General features: G+C 42.3%; 1 protein-coding gene across 1 annotated transcript; it reads left to right on the forward strand.

The window, feature by feature from the left end:
- Positions 1-865: 865 nt before the first annotated feature.
- lurap1 (leucine rich adaptor protein 1) lies at positions 866-22,260 on the forward strand. The gene is made up of 2 exons (XM_069680078.1): positions 866-1,496; positions 17,632-22,260. Exons 1-2 carry the CDS (start codon positions 1,284-1,286, stop codon positions 18,436-18,438), a joined length of 1,020 nt encoding a protein of 339 aa, XP_069536179.1. The 5' UTR covers positions 866-1,283; the 3' UTR covers positions 18,439-22,260.
- Positions 22,261-22,574: the final 314 nt, after the last annotated feature.

The following is a 22,574-nucleotide window of genomic DNA, read 5'->3' on the forward strand; positions in this document are numbered from 1 at the left end:
AACCAGTTAATCCAGCCATTATGATATCCAGTCCTAATCATGATGGGGCTGACTGTCATTGTTAAAAAGATACTATTGACAATTTACATTTGTTAAAATCTTTTATCAAGGCCCGAGCAGATCAGCTGCTGGATCCTCTTGTTTCTTCTTCTTCTTCTTCTTCTTACCATGAAATCTGCCTTATACCAAAATGTTGGCCCAATTTGGCAGGATATTTCACACACTAAGTGTTGGCAGGAACTATGTAGTCAAACTGTGAAACAAATGAATTCACACCAAACCTGCTACATGTCATCTTCACACTGTCCTCCACAAATGCCAGATTTGAGATTGATCAAAAACGGAGCCAACAGTGAGTCAAAATATTTTACCGTTTACAGTGGTGTAAACTGCAAGTGCAAATTCACTTAATAAATCCTAATAAAACAAATGTATTGGTTGATTTTATCCTCATGTGAACCATCGCAGCGAAAAAAAGAGCATTTTTAAACTTCTGTTTGTCATTTATGGCGCGATCAGTCTCTGTCAAAATGAACCAAACAGACGTCTCAAAGTGTTTAAGATGAAGTATACAAAACTCTCAGAATTTAGTCTTGAAAACACAGTATTTGACTGTATAATGAAATCAGCCTGCTCATGGATGGACAGCTGTTATCACAGCCCTGGTGATCGACTAAAACGTAACCCTTAGTAATCTTCCTAGTATCTATGTTTTAGTTTGGTAGTCCTCAATGCTAAAACCCAACGTGTTCCTGTCCGTATGTTTTACTTTGAAGGTTACACCGGAAGCTGTAGGATATGACTGCAGCTAACTTGAAAGTCTGAGGTCTCCTCTCTCACTCTGCGGCTGCTGGTCGCTGTCATCATGCAGGTGGAATCTGCGCAATGTAGCTCTGTGTAGGGATCTCCGAGCAGACACAGCAGCCTTCGCCGGCCTGCAGCGAACACTCACCGGACACTGGACTGTAGAGCTCGGCCTCTGTTTACTGCTTTCTTTCTTTACTGCTATCTTTTTTTCCTGTTTTGAGTTTGTTTTGATATACGAGCTTAATTAATTTAAACCAGATGAAAATACAGATAGAATACAAATTAATTCAAGCATTAACCTGCCAACATGTTGTTGTGTTGATGCTGTCAGATTGTTTTCCTCTCCTGGCGCAGTCTAACTCAGCTGGAGTCGCATAGGATGCCACACAATCCTGTAGGAAGTGACTATTTCCAACAAACAAGAAGGACGTAATCTTTGTCCTGCGGATCTTTTCACGAGTAAACACACAGAAACGATGGATGAAGGCACCGCCACCGAGACCATCCCAGATCTGAAAGACATAGAGGTGAAAATTGGCCGGAAGACCCCCGAGGGTTTGCTCAGGTGGATGCGGGAAGAGGCGTCCTCTCTCCGGGGAGACGCCAAGCTGACCACCGCGCATGAAACCATGAAGGAGACGGGGAAGAAGAGTTTGGATGAGAAGATCAGGAAATTGAAGATGGAGATGGTAAGAGTGTGTGTTAGTCGATTGTTTGTGTGTGCGGACTCTTGTATTCAAGGACTGGGTGTTCATAAAGTCATGTTGATGCTTAACTGAGGTGGAGGATTTGAATCAGCTCTCATTGTTTTTATGAATATTTGCATATTTAGCCTATAGATCAGTTTTTAAAGGCTCACGCTTAAAAACTATACATACAGCACTACCGAAAGTATAGATTAATCTATGAAAAACAAAATTACAGCACTTCAAGACGTCAATATGAACAAATTTAAAAAGTAAATGCACAAATATTGTAAAACATAAAAAAAGAGATGGGTGTCAAGATGAAATGTCAGGTATATTTTGTATATGACTGCAAGCCATTTTATATTAACCATACCAAGTGTTGAGAACGATAACAAAGACCTTCATATTTAATTCTTAGTAAATGTTCAGCTTGCTCTTAGAGATTACACAAGCACCATAAAACCGACATGTATCTGATTCCTGAGGCCAATACTAATATTTTGTCGTTTTAAATACAGTTTTAAATAAAGAGTTTTATATAAACAAAAAAAATTGCTACATTTTAATTTATTGTGACTAAGATACATAGTGGGTGTGACATTTTACAGTTAAAAAAATCTACTCATCAGTGCCCTCTGCTGGACAATTTTTAAAAATGACACTATAAGTTAACCTAAACCTAATGTAGTACTCTGTCCTGCAATTTCTTGTTAATCATGGTCTGATATATTCTCTGTTACCAATATTAGTCTAATAGTATCTGATATTATCAGCCTGGGTGTTTAGTTGGTCCATCTTTAATCTAAACTTTGTTCAAAATCTTTAAAAAAAATCTCCAGTAAAGGAGCTTTAAATTGCATGTTAAATTTAGGACTGCCAGATTTTAAGATATTTCTTTGCACCTATACCAATTAATAAGCGTCTAGTAATCTAAACAATGCTTGTTTAAGAACAATCATGTGTGGCTCTGAGTGTAACTGAACTGTATATTTATGGTAATTTATCTTTCCTTTTCTTTTTTCTTTTTTCATTTTAGAAAATCCAAAATATACAGCTAAAACCAAAAGCAAATTAGCTTAGCTTAGCATTGGAACAGGAAGCAGCTCATTAATTAGTTTGTTATATCTTGTTTATTTAAATGTGTTCAAGAAGCAAAGTACAAAAACAATTTGTGGTTTTATGCGCTGTGACGTAGCTGGTTCTCTCCCGGGCCGGGGGTTGTGACTTCCTGGAGTCGTCACCGTGGTGTTACCAGGCAACAAGGAGTGGTACAGCGTCGACGGATGTTTGCACTTAACACTAAGCAAGAACGCAAATACCCTTTCTTCATTTATTGCAGCAGATATCTTTGCAGAATAATAGTTGAGAATATATTTGAGTTTTATTGCAACTAAATAAAAGTTATTGTATGCATCGGTTATAATTATAGAGTCTGATCGACCAATTTATTCTTTCAAAGTTAGCACCCTCCTTCTTTGCAGAGGCCAACATGTTGCACAACCACATAGAAAAGGTCTATTATCCTTCCCGCTCCATAATTCCAGATTTTGTGTGTGATGTCAGTAATCTTTTTCATATTTTCCACTTTTTTAAACCATTACTGGTCTCAAAAATCCCACAATGCTCAGCCTCTAACATGTAAGCTCTTTATATTCACTCAGTAGGTATACAAGCTGCTCCTCAGCGTGCCAGAAGCCACTGATGGCTGCGGTTTCGAGGAAATGAGTTGACCACCAGAAGCCTGCACTTATGTGATGTATTTGTCAGGTGTTTAACACTCTAATCACACCATTCATCTTAATACGTACTCTTTATTGCCTGCTGTACATCCTCCGTTTATAGCAATACATACTGGGCCGGAGATTTGCTTTGCCAACGTAACATCATCACATTTCAAACATTACAAACTGCAGTCTCTTCTCCAGCCAAGTCTTTTCTTTATTTTGACAGTAGTTTATTTCTCCTTGTAGCAACGGCCCGCAGTTGTTTTTTCTTCCTCCTGTGATCATGTGTGTCATACATTCCTATGGTTATGGCAAATGCACCGCACAGCCACCAAACTTCCAAACAACCAGAGAGTGGCTCCAAAACACATCAGTTACGATCAAACATCCAAAACACCATTATCAGGTTGTTCACATGCTGGAAATAGAATCTTACTTCACTCCAGGGATGAAGCAGCACAAGCCCAGAAGCACTTTAGAGGTCTGGAGGGTCCTAAAGAGGAAGTGTGCTCTCCCCAATGTAACTGAACACTTCCTGAGGAAACATTATCAGACTTACTTTAGGAACAAGGGTCGATCAATACTATCTTTCCCTCTTTATAGTTTCATACATTCATTTAGACGGTGCTTAGGTGTAGTTTGGTTGAATTTATTCATGGCAAAATGAACGATTCCCATGACTAGGCCAGCATGAGCAGTTGAAGCCAATGAAAGATGGCCGCAGGTATTGAGTGTCCACTTCAGATGTCTATTTATAACATTACGTAGCTGAGAACAGCTGTTTGAGAACAAATATTTTCTGTTTGCAGGGCTAATGCAGGGGCAGCAAGTAATGCAGTGATTAGCGCTGTCGCCTCACAGCTAGAATGTTCCTTGTTTGAATCTTGGTTCGGACGAAGCGGGCCTTTCTTTGTGGTGTTTGCATGTTCTCCCCGTGCATGCGTGGGTTCCCCCGGGGTACTCCGGCTTCCTCCCAAAGACATGCTCGTTAGGTTCATTTGTGACAACTTGCCTGTAGGTGTGAATGTGAGCGTGAAACGTCGTCTGTGTCTGTGTGTCAGCCCTGTGATTGACTGGCGACCTGTCCAATGACAGCTGGGATAGACTCCAGCCCCCCGCGACCCTGAACAGAAAAAGCGGTATAGATAATGGACGGATGGATGGAGGGCTTTCTTTTCACTCAGAATTGTGTGGATGCTTAATGAGACTTTAATATCATAGATGCATTTTTATAATTTCAAGACAAATGTCCACAAAACAAAATGAGAATCAGTGTTTCAATCAACTATGTACTCAAAAACACAGGTGATAAGACAAAATCAGTGATTTCCAGCATTGCATTGTGTGTTTTCACCTGATACAGAAGCCATGTGATAACCTCAAAACTCCTCAACCAGTTTTCTAAGTTGACTGAAGCACCTAATTTGGATTCACAGAGCTAAATCTGTCGAGAGCAGAGGACCAGACTGATTCCTTTTAACACGTTTAATCAGGTCTGCTGCAAAGAGGGAGGACTCAGAGAGAAGTGATGAAGAGCCACTTTCTAACTGTGTGTGTGTGTGTGTGTGGTTGTTCCATTCATCTATGAGAGTGCGAGAGTAATGGGAGTGCAGAAGAAGAGCACTCTCATCAGAAATCTGCTTAGTAAGTTGTGCAGGAACACGTGTGTGCGCAGACTAAATGGAAGGGCTCATGTACAAAGGCACGCGCGCACACGCATATTTAATCTGACAGGGTCCAAGGATGTGCTTCTTTTCTGATGCTGAACACTTCCTGTCACACTGATAATCTTCATATCCACACACACACACACACACACACACACACACACACACACACACACACACACAGCATGTTAAGTCTTAAGCTAATGTCTGCTTCTTTTTCTCACTTTGTCTGTGTGCTCTGCTGCTGAACAGTCGTCTGTTAGTCTTCTGTATCTGTAACCACACAGCATCTGTCTACTGTAGGATCTAAGATATGTGTGTGTGTGTGTGTGTGTGTGCGTGCGTGGGCCATGTTGTCACTGTGTCACCAGCACTAATGAAATGTGGCTCTGCTTCTTGTTAGCTGTCAGGAGAAACAGGATGTTAGTCTGCATGTCCTTACAGTGCATGTTAGACTGGAACAAACAAACTGCCCTGTGTTGGAAACAGATTCATCAGACCTAAAACAACTGCTGTACAATGTCTGTCCTTTTGTATGCAGTGTAAATACACATACCCTTAGGAGGTTTGGACCACTAGCAATGCTATGCAGCAATAGTTTGACACTGTTTTGTTTGGGAATGTGGTGATGTCACAGACTTCTTCATAATGGTTTTAATCTACTTTATTGTAAGACAGCTGCTGGTGGTAACAGCAGTGGCAAAGGCAAAAGGCAGGGAAGAAGAGGACTGCTAGTTTTTAAACATGACTGTAAATAATGTAAGATTTAAAATCCACTTTAAAGTGCATGTTTTTTTTTTCTTTGAATCCTCACTTAAATGTGAGCTCAGGGGCGCTGGTTTGGCTCCGTCGGTGGAGCGGGCGCCCCGTGTATAGATGCTACTGTCCTCGGAGCACTGGTCGCAGGTTCAGTTCCCGGTCTGCCGATCCATTTGGTGCATGTCTTCCCCCACTCTCTGCTCCCCATGTTTCCTGTCTCTCTTCAGCTGTCCTGTATAATAAAGGCAAAATGCCAAAAAAAATAATCTAAAAAAATAAATAAACGTGAGCTCAAATAGTCAAAACTTATAGATGGACAAGCTAGCTTGTGCCAGTTAGACTTGATTTATTGAAGGTAAAAAACAGGGGTCGTTTCTGGACTGGAAAAGAGTGAGTTTGAGGTGTACAGGTGGACACTGAATCACAAGGAAACTGGCACTCTCTTTTTCAACAATTTAATGATTATGTTTTGGGTATTTTGGCCTCTAGAGGATAGGACAGCTGAAGAGAGACAGGACATATGGGGAGAAGAGAGTGAGGGATGACATGCAGCAAAGGGCCGAGGGCGGGAGTCGGACCTTTGGCCGCTGTGTCGAGGACTGTAGCCTCCGTACTGTGTATGTGGCGCCTGCTCTACCCACGGAGCTCACTCCTCTGTGACCCTCGACTGATCTGACTTAATTATACAATTACCATATACTGTTATGTCTTCGTACAGTACTGCACTATATTATGTTATCATTACATCTCATCATTACATAGACTTAATATTCCATATCACACTGCATTACATATGTATACATACTGTAATATAACATAGTGTATTTATTAGACACTTTTTATATTGCACCTTATTTATACTGCACTATTCATACTTTATACTGTACCATTTCATATTGATAAATATTGCTGCTATCACCCATATATGTCACTTTATCTCATATCATGTCACTTATGTCACTTTTGTATACCACTTATATCTCTTCCATCCATTATCTGTACCGCGTATCCTGTTCACGGTCGCGGGGGGCTGGAGCCTATCCCAGCTGTCATTGGGCGAAGGGCGGGGTACACCCTGGACTGGTCAATCGCAGGGCCAACACATAGAGACAGACAACCTTTCGCTCTCACACACCTATGGGCAATTTAGAGTCACCAATTAACCTTACAAGCATGTCTTTGGACTGTGGGAGGAAGCCGGAGACCCCGGAGGGAACCCACGCCTGCACGAGGAGAACATGCTCCGCTCAGAAAGGCCCACCTTGCCCAAGCCGGGGTTTGAACAGGTGACCTTCTAGCTGTGAGGCAACAGTCGTGCAGCCCCTTATATCTCTTATTTAATTATTTTATTCTCTTCCTATTTCTATTTGCCTTCTTGCTACTTTGCTACTTGTCTTTGCGCTGATCACTAAAGTCTTATCTTATCTTAAACCAGCACCCTGTTATGTTAACCTTCAAACAAAGTGGGACAATTTTTCAGCATCAAGCCTTCGTTAGTGAGCCTGAAACACATAAAGTTTATTTATTTACGTAATGTTTCTAGATGCTAAATGTAATCATTTCCCCCATAATATGTCAAATATATAGGAGGAAAGAGACGCCAAAAGATGGCTGACATCGATAGATAGTGTACTTCATGTGTGATCATCCTAGCTGTCTGATATCTGGATACACTCTTATACACTCCTCTCATGTCTCAGTATGGTCAGGAACGTTTCTCAGCAGTGCGAGCTGAAGGCCAATAACTGTTGTTATTAATGCTGTTAGTGTTGCTGTTCTTCTCTGTGGAGGAGTTTTAAAGCTTCTGTCTTTCATCTCCAGTGGAGAACGTGTCTCCCATTAGACAGCTGATCCAAACACATTTACTGGATGCAGAGACACTCCTTAAAAGACACAAGACTGGCAGTCAGCCACGCACACACACACACACACACACACACACACACACACACACACACACACACACACACGGCCGGTTTCATACCTGCTGCTTGGTGCATTTTTGGTCAGCACATGTATTTCAGCTATCAAAGAGAGACATAGCAGATAAATGTTATTGCTCTGGGTTTGTTATTCTTTTCGTCCATGTCTGCTCGTCTCTGTAGCGTCTCCCTGTCGCTCTCCATCTCTGTCGTCCACCTCTGGGCAGACCAAATGTCAGTGCAAAGTCAGCTTTAAAGGCAGAGCTGAGCTGCAGGATAAAAAAAATCTACTTCATTTAATCTGAGTGTTCTTTCCCGGACTGGCTATCAGGCTATCAGAGACAGTCGGTGCAGGAGTTCGTCTGATTAAATCATTGCCAAATGACTTCAGCTCCTTTAAGGGTAAATGTTGCTGGATTCCAGTCAATGTTTTTTTTAAGCGATAAAAGCTGCATATTTTTTTAACAGCATGCACGTCATAAGGAGGGTGGCAAATGTGCGTATAAAGCACAATACTGTGACATTAGAGATCGTGTCTGTTGTTTTAGAATTGAGTGTGTTGCATTGGTTTAGGATAAACGTAAGGTTAACATGTACGTACTGTCTCATGTTTCAAGTGACTTTTGCAGACACAAACTAAGACGGTTATCTTTCCCTGACCTGAAAAACGGGCTGTTAGTGCCCAAACATAACCCCCCAAAACATTTTTATAATGCTGGATTCGCTATAAGCCATAGACTGTACAAAAACATGGACGACATGACAGCTCCCTAAAAGTGAAGCCAAACCCTCTCTATCGCCCCCTGCTGACTGGCTGAAGTATAGGTCATAAAGCCGGCCTCCTCCATGTTAACAGATGGGACATGAGTCAAACTATAAAATCAAAATACACAGGAAAAAAGCTTCTTTTTTTCCCCATTATTATTAAGTTTATTTTTGATTAGTTATTTGATGCTGTAAAAAGGATGATTGACAGCTCTGTTGACAAATACGGCTCCTGCAGCCGATCTGTTCCGGATTAGCAGAGTAGAGGAGGAACGACGAGAGGAGACGTTAATAAAACAATCACTACAGTCAGTGAAGTTTACATACCTGTGAATGTCTGCTTCAGACCAACACAAAGAAGCTGTTCTGCTGTTGGCTGTGCTGACATGAAGGAAGTTAAAGTGATAATCTCAAACTTTTTCATTTCAATAAATGTCTGTTAAGTCACTATCTATTGCTGAATGAGGTAACACAATGGTGATTAAGTCTGTGGCACACTGATGAAAGTCTTTGCATTTACAGTATATAGTATTATTACGGACTGGGTGTCTGACATTTGCGGACAAAAATCACAAGCGGCGCCCAGATAGTGACGCGTTTTCCCTCACCCAGCAGTGGTTGGTCTGCCAGAGAGGGTAGGCGGAGCTAAGCGGCTGCATTTGCAGTTTCAGTGAGCATTGCAAGCAAACAGTAATCTACTATGGCTGAACAAACAAAGAAAATATCGATGACTACAGATACAACTTCAAAAATAAGTGAAAACCCAAAGAAAAAGAAACAAATTGGACGCTCAGATGAAGGCAAACAGTCTAAAAAGGAAAGCGTCCGTCAGCAAGGAAAATCAAGAGTTACAACCACGACAAAGGGAGTCAGCCTAGGCATTTGGGAAGCATGCTCCAATAGCGTTGATTATCGGCAGTGGGTGGCGCTCAATATCTGGTTTGGTTAGTGGAAGGGGCGGGACGTGTTCGTTTGCTGTGTTAAACTTCCAGTCGCTCATTTTGATTCTTCAACTTACCCGTGACCTTAAAGGGCTTTTTAGATTTCACAGCAGCTGGAGCATCAGGCTTTTTTAATTGCACTGCAGAAAAACAATAAGAACAACATATTAGCATTCTCTTTTCCTCTTTGTTGGAATATATCATCAATCATGTGTTGAAACTACTTTGGTATGAGGCGGAGCCTATGAGACTTTTGAAACCCTGTGGCATCTACGCAGACAGTTTGAAGAATAAAGAGTGCAAAATTCAAGACTTGCTACTCGAAATAAAATGCAGTAGAATCATCTCCGGCAAGTCTCTCAATCTCATGAAACATTTACTTTCATTTGCTCTCACTTGGATTGTGTAACATGCCCCATGTTGCTATCCAGAATATGAACAGAAAAGAGTAAAAGACAAGAGACAAAGATAGTCTGGAGGAAAGAAAAACTACACTTTGATCAGTCAGACACAGAAACACAAAAGACAGATAGAGACTAAATAGCAGGATGATTCTTTAGCGAGCATTCAGGGGTGAACGCTGACAGATGGAGCAGTTGGGAGGTTCAAGGGGAAACATGGCCGACCTTCTGCTGTGTATCAAACTGAAGGGCCTCTGCAAGGACGCCACATGTCTGCACAGGGCCCGAGTGAGATGGGAAGGTGAAACGACAGACAGTGACACAGGGGGACACGAGAGAGAGAGAGAGAGCGCAGATAGAGCCGGCTGTTTATCCTGCTGCTGCATGAGGGAGAGCGAGTGTGTGTTTGAGCCGTCCCTGCTGGCAGTGATTCAGCAGTCTGTTCAGGAGCCGGGTGACATTGAGAAGCTGTTTTTCACCACATGGGAGATTCTGTCTGCGTCACCGATCACGCTTCAGCTGTGCATACAGTATCACAATGTACTGTATCATCACTGAACGCCTGTATGCAGACGCCCGATTTGTCTGTACATGATTGACAAAGCAAAGTGAGGATGATGCTGGAGCATCTCGCAGCTTAATTTTGCATATTGATGAGGAAAAACTGACCTGCTGTACCATTGAAACGATACTTTTAGGATAAGTCTGCTTTGGTACAAGTTAGGTTTGGTTTAAACAGGGAAGCAGCATTGATGATATCGTGCATTGATGCTGGATCGATTCTTCATCCATTCTCTGTCTCTTATCGGGGGCTGGGTCATGGCGGCAGCATGCTGAGCAAGGTATTCAAGACATCCCTCTCTCAAGCATCGTGATCCTGCTCCTTCTGAAGGATACTGGTGCATTCCAACATAAGACATTTGCATGTTTGGGGTCTACCTTAAGGTCTCCTTCCTGCTGAACATGCTTGAAAGGAAGGCCCCTGGAGGCATCCGAATCAGATGCCCGAACCTCAACTTTTGTTTGTATGCAGAGAAACGACAGATTGATGTTTAAAAATTACAATGATGACACTTTTTAACTATAATTGGGCCGACATGTGCAGCAGATGTAGCGTAAGATGTCTGGATGAAACTGAGGTTTATCGTCCAAACATGAGATCCAAAACAGCGCATCACAATTTGCTGACAAAATCCAAATTTGGCCGGTAAAGAAGTCCGACAAGGAAAAACAATCTGACAGAAAACTAAAGCCCGATAAAATACACACAGCAGAAAACTCTCCAACAATCAGCTTTCACTGTCAAAGGCAAAGCTGTTGAAGGTTCTTGATGTGGTTTTTTGAAGTCCTGGCACGTTCAGGGTCTTACTGGTTCCTTCTGCTCTCAGAGAAGAAGAAATGGGTCAGTCTAATTCAGGGATTTAAAACCAACCTTCAGTTCAGTCCCCTGATGCAGAGGAGATCAGTGAAGTGCTACCATCAGCCATCTTCTCCTGCTGTTTGTATTCAGCGCATGTCTTTGTCTAAATCTCAGCTGTATGCACTCGTACACACGTTAAAGAACCACGACTACCTATTTCAATGTTGGGCTATCTATTGTACATTTTTTGAGGGACTTGGTGACTTGGACTCGAGTCGACTCGAGTGACTGTTTTGATGACTTGTGACTTGAGAAAATTAATGACTTGAGACTCGACTTGGACTTGAAGCCTGATGACTCGGATGACTTTTGTGTGTTCATAAGTTTGAATGTTAGCTGTTAAATATAAAATGAAAAGCTTCCCGTTATGTGATTGTCATGATTGGATGACTGGCTGTCAGTCAAACTCCTCGCTATGGCAACACGCAACATCAAAGCCCCCGCTACCTGATGTTTTTTCCCCAAAGATGAGCCTCATCAGTCGTACTCGTTACTTCTCAGACCAAACCATCATCATGGCTGCGTCTGTGCCAAGATAATACAGATACAATTCATTGTCATACTTTTTGAACAGGTTATATAAATTGGCCAATAATATCATTAGTAGACTGCTAGACTGCTAATGCCTTGTATTTTCTCTTTATAAAGACCGGATACTACAGGTAAGAGTGCTGGATCTTAGGTGGAAAAAAAGTGACTTGACTTGCCTTAACTAAAGACTCAACTTGACTTGAAATAACCTATGATTTGACTCGACTTGCCTCAGAAAAAATGACTCGAGACTTGCTTGGGACTTGAGCAAAGATGACTTGTTCACAACACTGGAAATAGGTGCCATTAAACCAGAATGGGTGGAAAAGTAATTAGATTTAAGAATAATCCTGCACCGAGTTAAATCTCACTCACTCAGCAGACTTATTGTAAGTAAAGTATGATATTATGCTGAATATTGTCTGCAGCACACACAAGATGTTATAGCACCAGATATAAAAGGCCTGAAAATGAGCTTTCCAGGCTCCTATGGATCAGCCAGAAGGTGCTTGGCCTCCTGCCTGAGCAGGGAAACTGAAATCTGTTGGCCGTGTACTGATGCACAGAATTGAGTAAAACATGATTGATGTCGTTTCTGTTCCCAAGGCTGCAAAATCCTGAACGTTCACTTCCTGCTCTCACTCTAAACGCTATCACATAAAAAAACCTTTGACCCCAGTTTGACCTTTTAACATTTGACTGAGTGCTCTCTGTAATGAGAACGTTTGACCTCAGTGTATAATTAAAGGGTGAAATCAATGGGGAAGTGAATGAAAATAATGAAGATGGAAGAACAGCAGATGCAAGACGCAATTAGCATGCATACAAACTGTTAGAACAAGGATCTGATTTTTTATTAAATGACAACAAACTATGGCTTCTTCAATTCAGTGACCTAGCTCTATTTTAATTGTAATTCCCCTCACAAACATGTGCACTAATAGATACTTTTAAACTGCAGCATTTTCAAATGGGTGAAAACATTTTGGCTAAAAATTTAATATGCGGTTAAATGCAGTCTTCCAGCTCGAGCAGTAAAAGATTAAGGTGTGAAATAAACCGTTGATCTAATCTCGTCAGAGGGGCCCGGCTCAGCAGCAGAGCGGGCACAGACCAGCGGAGCGCTCAGCTTCGTTAGCATTGTGCCACCTCAGCGCTGACAGGCCTGGAGCTACTTTTACTGCCACCCTCATTAGCTCACCCAGTCGTCTGCCAGCCTCAAACCTCAAACCTCAAACCTGAACTCCACCCAGATGTCTAACTGTGCCACAGAATGTCAGCGGGTTTATAAGCACACATACGGACAGAGAGCTAAGGCTGTTGATCTTTGGTTCCCCTTCTTTGTCTGGCAATTCCTCCCTGCAGCAACATGGTGTGTGCTTTTATGTGTGTGTTCATGAACACTAGAGGTGGACGAACGGGATGAATGAGCATGTGAGAAATCTTTATGTTTATATTGGACGTGATGTCTCCCTTTTCAGCGTATAGTGTGACTGGCATCAGCACATCTGCACCCACACTGACCACACAGCCCATGCCTTTATTTCCTTGTAAACAAGCTTTACTATAAAGCTAGATGCAGAGGGGTTAGATTTTTTTCCTTCTTTAAAAAAGAGTTGGAAGTGCCAGCATTGGATATGACCTAAAAAAAGGGATTTCAGCCTTGTGCACACTGGTTAAAATGAATGTGATGCTTTTGGTATGGTTTGGGTAAGGGTTGGGGTAAGGCTCAGAAATGTAATGGTCTAGTTTTGGGCCTCAAGAGAATTATTGTAAATCGACACAAATCATATAAAAGTCTCAAAGCAATCAGACTAATCGACAGTTTTTGAGCTAATAGGCCCATATCGCAATCAGCTGTGATGACACCAGACAAATTCAATATGGATGACATGGCTGGTAACAAGAGCCAGCCCTCGACATGAGAGGGGAGTGCTGTAGTATCTAAATGTATGGTTCATGACCTTTCGCTTCACTGGTTGTAACATGTAAAGAATTTTTTAAGGCTTAAGCTGAGAATATATTTCTTGTTAAAGCTGTAATCTCGAAGATCTCTCATTCTCTTTGGCGGCACCTATGGCGATAAACGGTAATTGCGGGAGCACACTTCCCAGATATCCAGACAGTGCTACATGTGTGACGTCCACGGTTGGCTCCGGTTGTAACTCTCAATTTTCCTCGCTGACGGTTGCTTTCCTTTTTGGACTGTTTGCCTTCATGTGAGCGTCGAGTTTGTTTCTGTTTCTTTGGATTTTCACTTATTTTTGAAGTTGTATCTGTAGTCATCGATCTTTTCTTTGTTTGTTCAGCCATAGTAGATTACTGTTTACTCGCAACACTTGCAGAGGGCGGAAAAGCAGCCGCTTAGCTCCGCCTACCCTCTCTGGCAGACCAACCACTGCTGGGTGATGGAAAACGCGTCACTTACTGGGCGCCGCTTCTGATTTTTTCCGTGAAAGTCGCAGCAGACACCCAGTCTGTAATACTGCAAATGCAAAGGCTTTCATCAGTGGGCCATAGGCTCAATCACCATTGTGTTACCTCGTCACCTACAGTCAGAGTTTGTAACCACAGAGGGCAGATCAAGAGAAAGGAGCCTCTCATACACTGACACGGAGAACAATTTTGTAGGTGTTTTTAACAGCGTTGAGGTTCATGACAGAAAAGCAACACACACTAAATACAATGATGCTTCGCTGCACTGAATGCTAATATTATGCAGGAGCAAGAGATAAACAGCCTGGCAGGTTGGAGGAATCAATACGTTCCAACCCACTGGTGTATTGACGTAACCTGAAAGGTCATAAGGACCTTATAGGAAATAACTAAGGTATAAAGGACTTAAAAGGGTCAGAGAGCAAAGGTCTTAGTCACTTAAGGTCTTCTGCTACATGTGCAGTTTTAGTTATTTAACATTTATATAAGCTCTAACCCTCCTTCACCCCTAACACAATCTATAAGAACCATACATGATGCATAATTTACAGTGTATAAGCGAATGATCTATAGCTTTTATAATGTAACACACACACACATAATGCTGTAGTTTGCTGTAGTTTTGTAGTTGTTTATTGAGGGAGGTGTCCAGCGTAGTGGGTAACTGGCTGAGAAGGAGGAGGGAAGAGGGAGGCAACGTTATGAAGCAACTTTTAAGCGGGAGTTCAGCGTGCTGCGAGAGAGATGACACTAGTTGAGCTAGCGGGGACACATCAACCTTACTCCATCCATCTAGCTACCCCGTAACGCTACAATACTTACCGTTACTAACCGTTACTAAGTGCATAATAAAGGATTTATTAACCTTATAAGACCTTATTCCTGCTTAAGTTAAGTTAAATGCATGATTTACTGCTAGTTAAGGCATAATAAAGTAAGTATTTGTTTCATAAGGCAACAAAAAACATGAGTCAAGGTTCGTTTAACTCAATAAATGTGTTTGTAATGTTACTAAACTAGTATAAGAACCTCAACAGGCTTTAAGTAACTTTATTAAATTACGTTTTATAAACTGTTTTATAAGTCATGAGAAATAACATCTATAATATCTAACAATAAACATGTTAAGCATGCACGTATATAGTCTTATTAACACATAATGATCATCACATAGGGACATGTTAGGGCCCTATTATATAATGCTTCATCAGAAGGACCTTAATATACAGCAGTACCAGGACTCTTACAGCATGGTATTGTTATTCATACTAAGGTTAAAGTAATGGTTGTGAAGATTTTCATGTAAATAAATGTCTGTTAAGTCACTATCTATCGCTGAATGAGGTAAGTGGCGCCCAGTTAGTGACGCGTTTTCCATCACCCAGCAGTGGTTGGTCTGTCAGAGAGGGTAGGCGGAGCTAAGCCGCTGCTTTTGCTGTCTCTGCAAGTGTTGCGAGTAAACAATAATCTACTACGGCTGAACAAACAAAGAAAAGATGGATGACTACAGATACAACTTCAACAATAAGTGAAAATCCAAAGAAAAAGAAACAAACTCGACGCTCAGATGAAGCAAACAGTCTAAAAAGGAAAGCGACTGTCAGAGAGGAAAATCAAGAGTTACAACCGGAGCCAACCTTGGACGTCACACATGCAACACTGTCTGGATATCTGGGAAGTGTGCTCCTGTAATTACCATTTATCGCCATAGGTGCTGCCAAAGAGAACAAAACTGAGATCTTTGAGATTACAACTTTAAGGATACTTATACTTAGGTAAAGGAGTACTTTGTAAATGGTTTAACAAACATTTTGTTTTAAATCTTCATAAATGTGACTAAGCAACAGATTTAACAGGATGAATAATGATATATAAATTGTAGCCATGATTATGTGAGACAAAAGACACAAACATATAAAACTATTTGTGACTCCAGAAAACAGCGCTACAGAAGTCCTCAGAGACAGACACTTTCTATCGGGGCACCGTGAGAGACAGACAGAAAAGGTAATAAAAGAAAGAAATTACTATGTAGAAGGAACAGAGATACTAAAAGACTTAACGCTGAGCTTTAAGAAGGACTGGTTATCTGCAGAAGAGGCTGAGCTTTGACTTGGTGCCATATATCACCTCCTGGCCCCTGCACCTCACCGCAGACCTCTGCTAATGTATTCTAGGGAGGAATTTTCCATGACCGCAGCCTTTTCCTTCTTATTCATCATTTAGCTTTTTCAACCTCCCACATACACACAAATATCACATTAGACGACACCAGTGACTTTATTTATGATAGCAGATGATATGACAACGAAATGTATGTGTAAGTAGTTTGCACCATTTACAAGGGATCATTTTTAAGCGTTTCTTGACTGTAATTCCAGATTCTCAAATCCTGTCTTTCAGCAGCTTCTCCTGCAGAGTTGTTTCTGCTAATATTTCCCTGTTAACACTTAATCCACGACTTACGCCCACTCCAAACCTTCTTTTCCCCTTTATCCAGTTCGTCCTTAAGCTTTCCCCCTGCTCCGTTACCTTATTTATTTCCAAATTGGATGCAGTGTATACTCAACCTGCCAGCCTCTTTTATACTTAACTTCCAATTATGGTAATCTGCAAGGGTTTAATAACATGATGACGGTGTTTGCACTCGTCTGTGGAGCCAAAGCTGGATGCTTAAAATAAATATCCGGAGAGTCCTGCAGTTCTCCAGGTCCAAAGTCTGCCTGGTTTTCATATTTCATGGATTTTTCTTCCTACAACTACAAACTAACAAAACATCAACATGATACAAATTAGGGTTGGGAACAGCAGGGCATCACGATATCTGATTAACTGAAGAATACAGAATGCCTCTAAAAATTAAAGTGCAGATAAATGTACACATGCACGGCAAATTTGGTGTCACTTTCACAGAATTTGACTAATTAGGACTTTGGATTTGAAAGTGTCTGGCACACCTCTTAACTTTTTTACCTGCCATCTTCTTCTTCTTTTATCCAGCTGTCAACTTCTTCTTCAGCCAATTAATTTCCGTTCACATTACCCTCATCCATGTCATAAGTGCAACCGCAAGGAGTCATGAAGAAGTAGTGATGCGACGGCTGTGGCTCAGCGGGAGAGTCGGTCGTCTTTCAGTTGGAAGGTCGGAGGTTAGATCGCCAGCTCCCTCTGTCTACATGTCGAAGTGTCCTTGGGCGAGACACTGAATCCCAAATGGCATAGCCAACGGGTATGAATGTGATAAGTGATTGACAGATGGGCACTTTACTTAGCAGCCTCTTTCATCAGTGTGTGAATGTGTGTGTGAATGGGTGAATGTGACATGTAGTGTAAAAGCAGCTTTGAGTGATAGCAAAGACTAAAAAAGCGCTGTATAAGTACAGTCCATGATGCAGTGAGTCAAAATCAAAATCAACTCATTTCAGGTGTATAAACATGTGAAGACTACAAACAGCGCAGTGCTAGCGGAGATTGCTATACTAATGCTATACAAAGCTGGCAAAATATCTATCTACTATTTACTTTATTGATTCTTTGTGATTTCATCTATATCTCTTTTTCCTTCCCAGGCTCACTTACGCTCGGTGGACGTGAAGATCTTGCAGCAGTTGCTGGCGGTCCACGAAGGCATCGAGGCGGTGAAATGGCTGCTGGAGGAGCGGAGCACCCTGACAAGCCGCTGCAGCAGCCTCACCAGCAGCCAGTACAGCCTGGGCGAGGGGCCCGACACCTCCTGGAGGGGCTCCTGGAGCAGCCTGCAGGACCCCAACGACAAGCTGGACAACATCTCCATTGGCAGCTACTTGGACACCCTGGCAGACGACATGGACGAGTACTGCCCCTCCAGCTCGGAGTCCGTCATCTGCTCCACCACACTGCTGGTTTCAGAGGCTAATGCTGGGAGCCGGACAGGGGCCACGGTTACAGCAGCTGGGACTGGAAATGGGGTAGGGTTGAGGTCTTGTGCTGGGGCTGGAAGTGGGATTCGGGCGAATGAAAATGGAACTGGGGTAGGAAATGGGACGGAGGTGAATGGTGGATCAGGGGCTCAAGCCAAGTCTGAAGGCCCCAAGCAAGACTCTCCGGTCTGGACCAAGGCTCCAGAGACCGGCAAAAGAAGCCCTGTTTTTAAGGGTAACACCCAGACACAAGGCATAAAGGTCAATGGCGTCCTGGAGAAACCAACCATGCAAAGCGGCAGCCCAACCCGCCTCGGCCTCAACGACAAACGTGGAACCAGTCAGAGCCCCAAACTCAAACCTTACAAAAACGGAAAGATTGACTTGGATACTTGCAAAATGAACGGCAAAATGCATCTTGAGTACGACGCGCACTGGAGGTGGGTGCAGTCGCAAGAAGATGTGACATTTTTGTAAGAAGGATACGAACAGAGGGGACTGAAGCCACAATTGGACAGCCCCTTCGTAACATCAAAGACCAGATCACTGAAGGAGAGAAGAAGAGCGAACTGCTGTTGTGAAATGCACATAGTGAGGCTTTCCTTGTTGAACGACACTGGGTTTAAAGACAAAGAATGCGTTTTTTTCCTCCCATTGATCCCTCCTGTGACTGCACTAACTCTCTATGAAACATGATGTCAGTATTAAAGTGGATGCACATAACAGGATTTTTGACCATATCCAGCCAAACCGGGCTGCCTCAAACAAACTTAGGAAAGTCAACTTTAAAATCTTGTGTCATAGTTTTTCTCAGGGCCTCTCTTGGCATTTCCTGATTTATCCTCTTTTCTTTTCTAAAGCACAGTGGGGTGATTTGCCAGAGAGCTGAAACATGATTTCAGATTGTAAGTTAAAAGATTTAACTTATAATTTGACCTCTTCACCATGTATAATAACTCCCATAAGCTGCAAATCCTCTACTTACACTAAATCCATAATTAGAACCCAGGAGAAACAACAACGATTTCTGACCCCCTTATAGAGTACCTCTTTGGGATCTCCTTGATTACGTCATTCGTCCTGTAGTGGGCCCTCAACAATCATCACAACCTTTATAACTAGACTACTAACAGCACTTATATGGCCTGTTTTAGTTAGTAGAAGACCAAAGTTCCCCCAATCAACACATTGTGTTACATTGGCTGAACAAATTAATGTACAAAGCCTTTGACTTAGACTAATTCCCATGCTTGTCCCTTTGGCGTCTTATAAAGCAAACAAGGTACCCTTTAGCGGCTATTTTTAGGCACCCTTATAAACACGTAGTTAACATTGTGCACCAAAAGTACTTGCAACAGATCAACATTGCAGACAACACATCATGGTGTGACTCCAACCCTAGTCTCCTGGGTAAAACTCTTGAATTGTTGGGCCTGCCCAACAACCCCAAGCGCCAACCTTTCAAGGACTTTGTCGCTCTTTCTACAAGGTTATCTGTCACATGCTGGACAGCCAGAGCCATTTAAATTGGATTTGGAGATGGGTTTAAATTGGAGTTGAAAGCCCTGTGAGTCTCATGCAGATGCTAAAAGGTACCTTGGACGCCAAAGTGTCGGTATTTGACGACCTGGGAATGGCAACTGGCAGGAATTTAAAACCTTTTGGGGATATTCGTGGGCGTGCTTGTCCACAAACTCATAGCTATGTGATTAGGAAAAGATTCCCTCATTGAGAAATGATGTACCCACTGTAAGCGTTTGTGTCTTTGTGAAGTTAATACCTTCAGTGCTTAACCAACCCTCTGCAATATTGTATATTCACTGAATTGCAATACAGCTACTCTGTGCATCAGGTACTATTTGTGACTGGTTGTAGGCAAATACTGAATATGGCTGATATTTGGTATTTTTTTTAACCGTTATGGTGACATGTCCTAGTTTTTATCAGCAGATGTCGTGCCTGATTGGTGTAAACCTTAACTAAATATGCCTGTTCTTTCCCTCCTGAAATGACTGCACTGTTGATATGATAATCTGAAGTGATTTTACTTGTATTATTTTTGGCTCCTCCTGGCCTCTGCTTGCGTGTACAAATGGCTAGACCAACAGTCTGTGTGCTCTTGCCATGTGGGTGTTGAGTGTTTAATGTGTTATGTTGGCTGGGTGGATATTGCATGCCCCGTGCCGAGAGCTTTGTCGGTTAAAATCATGAGAAATGCGCGAAAGACCCAACACAATCACAGAAGAAAAGCAATATTTCTCGAAAGGCTTATGTAAGCGGCCTCTTCTCAGCAAATGAAATTGAATAATATTGTCTGTTCTTCAGGAGTTTCCAAGACTACTGACAGGGAGGGAATGTGTTTATGTGTCTGTTTGTGTGTGTGTGTGTGTGTGTGTGTGTGTGTGTGCTAGGGACAGATGCCGGCTACCTGCCCGAGCACAGCTGGCCTGTCAGGCTCGGATAAGAATAGATGAGTCCCAAAGGTTTTCAAGGGTTTTCAGCTCATTCGTCACAGTGTTACTTCATCTCCTACCAGTCTGCGGTTGGAAATGTGAATGCTGCAGGGGCAGTGCAACACTTTTGATAAACAGAGGAGAACATATTACATAATCAGTGTAACTTTTATGCTGCAGTACACCTGGTCAAGCTGAGCTCCTTGCAAATTAACTTATATAAGAGATTATTGCAAGATTACAATGCTTAAAGTCTTCAATTAAACAATGTCCCTTTAGTGCTGGGAATCATTGGAACCTTCATCACTAGTGCAAATACAAGACTTTTGATACAGCTACCAAAACAAATGCGTTTTCAGTTCTTGGTATGGACACATTTCAGCCACTACCAAAAAAGTTCAAGGTTTAATACCCATACCCTTAACATCCTTAAAGTCCTTGGCATAGTTTTTCATACATTCATGAATCGTGTATGTATTTGGACCCTGTACTGGACCCAATGTATTTGGACCCTGACATGGACCTTTCGGGCTGCACGGTGGTGCAGTGGTTAGCGCTGTTGCCAGCTAGAAGGTCACCAGATTAAACCCCGGTTTGGGCAAGGTGGGCCCACAGTCCAAAGACATGCTTGTAAGGTTGTCACATTGGTGACTCTAAATTGCCCATAGGTGTGGGTGTGAGTGCAAAGGGTTGTCTGTCTCTATGTGTCAGCCCTGTGATTGACTGGCGACCAGTCTAGGGTGTACCCTGCCCTTCGCCCAATGACAGCTGGGATAGGCTCCAGCCCGCCGCGACCCTGAACAGGATAAGCGGTATACATGGACCATTCGCTCACTTCTGAGCCCTTTAATTTTTGTCTCCACACCTTTCAAATACTTTGTTGTCGCATTGAACTAATCTGCAGGTAATTATGGTGACAAGACGGTTCCAAATCAGTGGTAGCCATCTTGTTTACGATAAAGCCTAGCCGCACTCACAACCGGTTGCTATTGGCCTGACCCGAATCAGGTCAAATGCAAATTTGTCCAACGAATAGGGAGACTCTATCCTTCTGTTTGTGCAAATGAAACATGAGCTTTCAGGTTTTTCTGGTTCCAAGGCTAAGACAGAGCTGCTAACATTAGCTTAAAGTCTAATAGAATGCAGGACTGGCTGCCACACAGTTGAGAAGTCACACAGTGGATGTCCTAAGGGTGAACTTTTTAACGTGATCGGTAACCCCTCAGCCTAGAGCCTCATCCTAATGCTTTGCCTTGAAAGTCAATACTGTAGGTACTAAGCTAGTTAGCTTGACATGCCAACGATTACATTTGACGCATGATTGGATTACTCACACTGCTTAATCTAGCTCTTACACTTTTACACTAATTGCTTGTACTTCAGCCCTGTGTAATGGCTTCCACATGTTTGGAGAAATCCAAAGATTGACAGGACTGTGGTGCCTTGTTCAGGAGCGGGTTTAGCTAACAGTCAGCTAGCGGATTATGGCTCTTTAACTCCCCGTAATGGTACTAGTTGTTCATTTGTTGAATGGCAGACAGCTATGGAGATGTCCATTTTCAACCATTTAACTCTCCTCTAGGTTTCACTGTAAAGAAATTCTATCTTTACATGCAGCTACAGTAAGATGAGTTTGAGCCACCGAAGTGTTTCCTCCTTTCTTTTCATCCTACTTTCCGTCGCCACACTGGTTCGGTGGAAATGTTCAGTCTGTGCCAACACACACATCATGCACACACAATGCCCTCTCATTGGAGACAGCACCATAAAGCCAGCAGCGACTGTTGGCCCGTCCTGGAGACAGGCACGGAAAATGTGCTCGAAGCGGACCTTGAACTCTTGGATGAATTGGAGCATTTTTTTTGTAAAAATCCGTTGCTCCATCTTTCCCTCTAAATCTCTTCCCATACAAAAAAGAAGAACAGGTTTTTCAACCATGCTGTATCATCCAGCCACAGTACAGACATGAAGTCATTTGAAACCTCCTTCCCTTTTTAACATATGTGTTGGCTGTAAAGCAAAGTCGCATGCCAAAGAGACTGTCTGCTCTGCTAGTTTGTGGTTTTCTTTTCCAAATTTGCAGAGCCATATGGAAAAAAAAGTCCTACATTTTAGTGCGGGAAACAAACCTGTAAAACACATTACATCAAGCTATAGTGT

The sequence above is a fragment of the Semicossyphus pulcher genome, unplaced genomic scaffold (genome assembly GCF_022749685.1).
Source record: "Semicossyphus pulcher isolate SPU_LCO1_2020_fin unplaced genomic scaffold, fSemPul1.0.p SCAF_4, whole genome shotgun sequence".
Lineage (NCBI taxonomy): Eukaryota > Metazoa > Chordata > Actinopteri > Labriformes > Labridae > Semicossyphus > Semicossyphus pulcher.